We start from the raw sequence: 6995 nt of genomic DNA, 5'->3' as shown, positions 1-6995 counted from the left end.
CGTGCTTATTCGTGGGGAGGGATGGCACTTGCATACCTTTATGATGAGTTAGCTCATGCCTGCTTGCCCGGAGACAGACAGCTTGGGGGAAGCGTGACACTGCTCACTGTAAGAAAAATTAAATTTAAATTTTATTTTGTTTGTTAACTATTATTATTTTGTTATATTTTGTTATATTTATTTTGTTATATTTTGTTATATTTATTTTGTTTCTTAACTATTATTACTATTATTATTTTGTTAAATTGAAATTTTATTTTTTTAGTTAACTTTAATTTATTTATAACTGTGATTTGTATGGTTTGTGCAGGCATGGTTTTTGTCGCACTTCCCTAAGTTTTACACTGTTGATCCAAACCCGGACTACATTGAAAATTTACCGGTTGCGGCGAGGTGGACTCTTCAGAAGGGTCATGGAGAGGGGGCCACGTATCGGATGGCACTTGATCGGATTACTTTTGATGACGTATGCTAGAGGCCATACGAAGGGCACAGGGAGTACCAGCCTTTCGAGGAGGTATTATGGTATTCTGGCTGGATCATGTGCGGCGATATTAGGGTGTACCGTCACCTCCCGGAGAGGGTATTGAGGCAGTACGGATACGTCCAGTCGGTCCCTAGACCTCCGACGGATGTTGCAGAGCTAACACCGGCTGAGATTGTGCAAGCCTTCATCGACTTCCGCCCTCGCACGCTTAAGGCGGCTGATTGGGGTGAGCAGGCAGGAGAGCAACCATGGCGTATGGCAGAGGGCTATGTACAATGGTACACGGTTGTGTCTCACCCTCAGATTTTGCCACTTCTCCCGGGAGATGTTCCGAGGCCTCCAAACGAGGAGCAGATCGTTGCATAGCAGTGGGAGCGGTACGAGGCGAGAAGCTCCCCTGACACCTATGACATGGTTAGCGGCGCTGTTGCCCATGCTGATCAGTTTTTGGGTCAGGAGGTGACGAGCATGACCCCTCAGGAGCTGTATGCGGCCTTGCAGGATGTTAGGCAGCAGATCGCGCCGATCATTACCAGGAGGAGAGCCCAGAGACCGAGGAGGAGGCACCAGCAGCACCAGCATGACCAGGACCAGCAGTAGGACATCATGTATTTTCAGGACTTATTTTTAGGATTTATTTTTAGGACTTGGTGTATTTTCATGACATTTGGCCGTTTTGTTAGTACTTCCAGTACATTTGTTCTTACGTTGTTTCGATGACATTTTTTTATGACACTTGCTCGTTTCCGTATTATATATTCAATTTCAATTATGTTTGTAATTTTATTTGACTAGCTTTATGGTTTGGCATCGAAACAATGTGTAAAAACACATGTAACATGTTCTGCCTTCAACAGGTTCTGGAAATTCTGGCTTCAGGACGACTCGGCAGTTAACTGCCGAGGAAATGATGAAATCGGCGGCAGTAAACTGCCGAGGTTTTCCTCGGTACTAGACTGCCGAGGTATTCCTCGGCACTTGACTGCCGAGTTTTTTTTTTTTTAATTTTGTTTAGAATAGAATTGTGTTAGAAAATTATTACGAATTCTTTAAAAATTATTTTATGTTATTTAAAATATTGCGATAGAGTGAATTCGAATAAATTTTGCGATAGCGTGAATTCGAATAAATATTACAATAAATATTGCGATACAGGTTTCGTTACATTACATAAATGGGGCATTCCAACTACAACAACTGTCTTACCTCTGAAATGGGGTAAATTCAAACTTGCCAAACGGCGAGGACTCAAGCATTTCGCTCGCTATTCATGCTTTCCTTTGAAAAGAATAAATTTTTGTCAGGCTTGATTTAGATGAAGGTATTCAAGTGCCACCGAAATGAGGTCCATTCCTTGACACCTAATACCTTCATCTAAACCAGCCTAACAAGAATTTAATCTTTTCAAAGGAAAAACATGAATAGCGAGCGAAATGCTTGAGTCCTCGTTGTTTGGCAAGTTTGAATTACCCCATTTCAGAGGTGAGACAAATGTTGTAGTTTGAATGCACCTTACCCTAACTAATGACGATCTTCTGGTGGAATCAAGCTGTTGATGATATCTTCAGTTGATCTCAGCAACGTCACCCGCATATCGATCCACTGGAACTTGGTGTGCTCCCAAAACATGCTCGTCACGTTTTCGTCGTTCTTTAACTCCACCCAAGTGAATGATACGCTCCCCTCGTCGAGCTTTGGACGTTTATACAGAATATTTTGCACCCTCCTTGTGTCTCTGGGGTTGACTCCTTGGTAGAATTCATTCAGTTGATCCTTGAGACCTCTTAACGCTACATCAAGGCACCGAACCTTCAACCTATGAGTTTCTCCGCCGTTGAATGTTGCATGAACGTCGATCCATCCGGCCATTGTTTCAAATCTACACACATAGAAATTTAAAAGAATCAATGAAAAACTCATTCAAACATTGCAAATTATACATAGACTCTAAAAATCATAAAAATAACCCTAAAATGTAATTGTCTAAAAAAAAAAAATTAACGTAAAATATAGCAAAATTATTCAAATTATATTTACTCTTAAAATAAATCATATAGTCTTACTAAAATAAAATTAAAAATATAAAACACCAAATTAAAAAATAACCCTAAAATTTTTAAATTATAACATAATCATCATGCAAACATTTTAACAAAATTAATCAACTAACATCTAATCTAAAAATGATTTATAACATGTAAATATAATTAAAAACTAAAATAAAAAATTAATTTAAAACACCAAATTAAAATATAACCAATAAACTTTAAACTATAACATAAACATCATACAAACATTTTACTCTAAAAATGAATTATACTATGTAAATCTACTCAAAAACTAAAATAAAATAAATATACTCAAAAACTAAAAAATAAAAACATTTATAACAACTAAAATTTAAGTTAATAGCATTATAATTACTTACTTGTGATTTTGTTGAATAAATTTGGTTGGATTTGGTTGGGTTTTTTAGAGAGATTTGTGAGAGAGATTTGAGAAAAAAAATTTGAAGATGTGATGAATAATGGAGATGAGAGAGCTTCTGCCAGACTTGTAGCAGAAAACTTCGGCAGTTAACTACCGAGGAATTCTTCGGCAGTTAACTGCAGCCTGATTTTTAATTCCTCGGCAGTTAACTGCCGAGGGGGCAAAAACGTATTTTACATGTGTGTCCCAGCCTTCTCTAATGTGTCAACAACCATTTTCTAAATAGGTGTGTGCCCGTAACAAACATCACAAGATGAGTGGAGAATAATTTTGATTTTGATTAAACAAAAAAATATAAATGTTTGTTGCTTTCAAGTTATAAAAACAAACCAAACTATTATCTATTTCAATGACACCAACAATATAACAAAAAAATATAATCTAAATTCATTTTCTTTAACGACACCAACAACAATCTTCATTATAAAAAAATAGTTTAAAGGTAAAATTGGGATAAAGAAAAAATAAGTATAAATATACTTATCTAGTTTGTTACACTTTTTAAATGATAAAAGAAAAAAACCATATATATATAATATTCATATCGTATTTGTTACATTTTTTAATATTTAAATTTATTCTTATCTATTTGTTACATGTGTTATTTGTATTGAAAATTGAAGGGGAAAAAAACCATATATATATATATATATATATATATATATATATATATATATATATATTTCTTTCAAAAAAAATTATATATTAATATCTATTTTTTTTGAGGTAATATATATTAATATCTTGTTTGTTACATTTTTTTAATATTTAAATTTATTCTTATCTATTCGTTATATGTGTTATCTGTATTGAAAATTGAAGGCATTTTTGGAAAGAGAAAAAGTCAGTCCAAAAGAGTTGAAAAATGTTATTTTCTTTATATATAGCATAGATTCAAAATTTTGTTTTTAGTCCCTAAAAAAAAATCTCACTTTTTAGTCCTAAAACATTTTCCTTTAACAAATTTAGGGACAAAATGCTGATGGAATATCTTTGACATTGCTCAAAAGTTCATATTTGTCATTTGCTTTGTTTGTTGTTTTGATGATGATTTGTTATCTTTGTGAGGTCAGAACATTCTCATTAAACAATCTCACAAAACACATTAGTAAATAACAAGATAATAAATGTAATATGTTTGTTACCTTTAAAATATCAAATAAGGATTTTGCTTTCAACAATCATGATGAGCGAGGAATGATTAAGTTTACATAGATGAGTTCCAATAGGATGTTTGTCATATTTTTACCAGTAATTATGCAAGAAAGCTTGAAGATAGAAAATCAAGAATCTAACATCCCAATATTTTATATATGTAGTTCTTAATGATTTTCTTGATTTATGATTTATTCCATCATTTATTTTATGTGTAAGGAATTTTAGAATATTGTAAATCCTTCTTTTGTTTAATTATTATAATAGTTTATTATGCATTTCAAATTATCTACTTGATGTGATTATAATAGCTATTAATTTTAGTTGCTAGATCATCTCTATGCATTAGAAGCCATGCGTTTTTGGTTTGGGTCTTAATTTCAATTCAACCTTCTTATTATTCCTTGTAAAATTAGTGAAAGATTATGTATGTCCACCTCTTTAATTACGTGGGTTATTGTGGTGGTTACTCCATTCCTTTTTCCACTCAATTTATTCTACTTATTTGACTATGAGTGTCTCCTTTTGTTGCTGAGTCAAAACACTAGCTACTAAATCATTAGTCACGTTGCTGTGGTTTACTTACTAGTTTTATATTGATCCAATTTTTAGATAGCCATGGGTGGACGTAGAAATTGTTAGAGAAATAAGGAAACCTTCACCATGTATGCAACACCTTACTATGCCAATTTATAGGGCCACTTATTAGTATCTTTTGGTAAAAGAAAAAGACTAAAAACGTGTGTGCGCTAGCTGGGGTGGTTAGTTGCTTAGAATGATAAAAACAAATCATAAGTGTACATGACTTGGTCTTCTGGACCCCCAACTTATATCCCTTCTTATACGAATTGTTACTTTCTGAAGAAGTGGAACACTCCACTTTGTTTCTCCATGAGAATACATTAACAAATAACAACCCATGTCAATTCTCCACTCCTTCGACAAACAGATTTTCTCTCCCTCAATCGATATATATAACTATTCGGTCTCTTCTCTTCTCTCAACGGCCTTCTATTAAACTATAGCAACATCACAAAAATATTTCACACGAATAACACTTCACACAATTTTTTTAATACTCCCAAAAGTTACATCTTTGCCAAGAAAAACAAACAGAAACTTTCATGCTATTTTCTCATATTTCATCCCCAAATGTCTAAGCCCATCAAATAATCTCCTATAATCATTACTTCTCAAAATTCTTGGAAGTCAAGGTATCTTGTCTGTTTCTCTTTTCATTGATTCCTGTTGGAACACTAGTTAATTGTAGTGAAGAAAATTGGAAAGAAAAACACTATGAAAAAAACTAGTGTGTGGGTGTGACTTAAAAATGTCCCACATTGAACGGTCACCCCAACTAGTAAGTGTTTATATATGGGAAAAGTGACCTCCAAGGGTGTGCCCTTGGGGTACCCAATTTTGTGAACGGGTGAACGCTTAAAAAAAAAATTAATATATATTTTTTGTCACTTGAAAATGTTAAATTAATTAATTAATTAATTTAATCATTATCCGTAAGCGCTACGCGTAACAAATAAATTTGTTACGACCCGACCCAATCCAAAAGCATATCCAGAAACTTCCGGATATATCCAATTAAGAAACAAAACGCGTTTGCTTAAGGATTAAGCATACTTAATCCCCAAGTCACTCGTTTTTTGTTACAAACTCTCCCTATAAAAGGAGAGCTCGCCCCATTTGATTCTTTACACCGAAAATTCACAGTCGATGCTTCCTGTGTTTTTTCCTCTCTTCTCCCTCCGACTTGTTTTTAACAAGTTTCTTCTGCTTCTACTCCTTTCTGTCCCTTCGGTATTAAGAGTGTTCTTAAGACCATAGTCCCTTGGTCTTAAGTTCATAGTCCCTTCGATAATATATGATTCTTCGGAATATAGAGTACTATTAAGATCATATTAAAGAATGATCTTAACAGTATATATATATTATTTTAAAGATAAATGGTGGTATCACCATATTTGAGTGGTTGTAGTGCCATATTCATGTTTTGGAGAAGTTAGAATGGTGGTAACACCATATTTGAGTGGTCTCAGCACCATAATAGAATGGTAATAATACCATATTAATTTGAACGGTTTCGAATAGAGTGGTTACGTACCGTATCGAGTGGCTTCGATCAAACGATTGAGCCATATTTTGAGGGTGTAATTCTCGAACGATTTTTCTACAGTGCAGTAGTTAATCGAACAGTTGTAGCTGGGCTTGTTTTATCCTGGAGGCGGCGTGGTTGATAGTCTACCTTGCACAATTTTGGGTAGTGCCACGAAACGTCTTAAAGAGAGCGACCTGGTCGTGACTCAACCTAGTAACAACTTCGGTAGATGATAGAATTTGGAAATTCAAATTTAACAGTTTGGAAATCCAAAAACAACAATTTTAAGACGTTTCTATATGCTATGTCTACCGAAGAAGTTACATATTGAGGTTAAGTTGTCCCTAAATACATTTAGGATAAACCAAACTATAGATTTACATCTTTCGAATGAAACGATGAAGTGATTGTTGTTTCAATCAACAACACTAAAAAATTTATTTGATGAAAACAATAATTTGTTACTAAACAAATTATTTGTTACAGAACCAAACAAGTTTAGTTTGTTACAAAACATAAAAAAATTGTTTGGAGCAGAAAATAAAATAATGCAAGGTCGTTATTTTGTTATGGTGAATTCTAAAAGTGTTTTTTAAACAACAACACTTAAATCCATTAGAGAACAATACTGGTCTTCGAACCATTCAATTGAAGTATGTGACTTCTGTGCTTGCTAAAGAACTTTTTATTTACATCAAAGTATTTGGGTTGATGTGACGTCATCTAATTGGTGACTATTAAAAAAATGGATTG

General features: G+C 33.7%; 1 protein-coding gene across 1 annotated transcript; it reads left to right on the top strand.

Annotated features, from left to right (window-relative positions):
• Positions 1–541: 541 nt before the first annotated feature.
• LOC146903699 (uncharacterized) lies at positions 542–853 on the top strand. Its single transcript, XM_085725192.1, has one exon. It carries the CDS (start codon positions 542–544, stop codon positions 851–853), a length of 312 nt encoding a protein of 103 aa, XP_085581318.1.
• The last annotated feature ends 6142 nt before the right edge of the window (positions 854–6995 follow it).

This window comes from Medicago sativa, chromosome 7, assembly GCF_051527215.1.
Source record: "Medicago sativa cultivar Bolivia chromosome 7, Bolivia_mono, whole genome shotgun sequence".
Lineage (NCBI taxonomy): Eukaryota > Viridiplantae > Streptophyta > Magnoliopsida > Fabales > Fabaceae > Medicago > Medicago sativa.
This window is presented reverse-complemented; position numbering and strand designations above follow the sequence as displayed.

Bases quoted from the DNA above. Each gene is read 5' to 3' on its own strand.
- LOC146903699 (XM_085725192.1), top strand. From the start codon at position 542: ATGTGCGGCGATATTAGGGTGTACCGTCACCTCCCGGAGAGGGTATTG.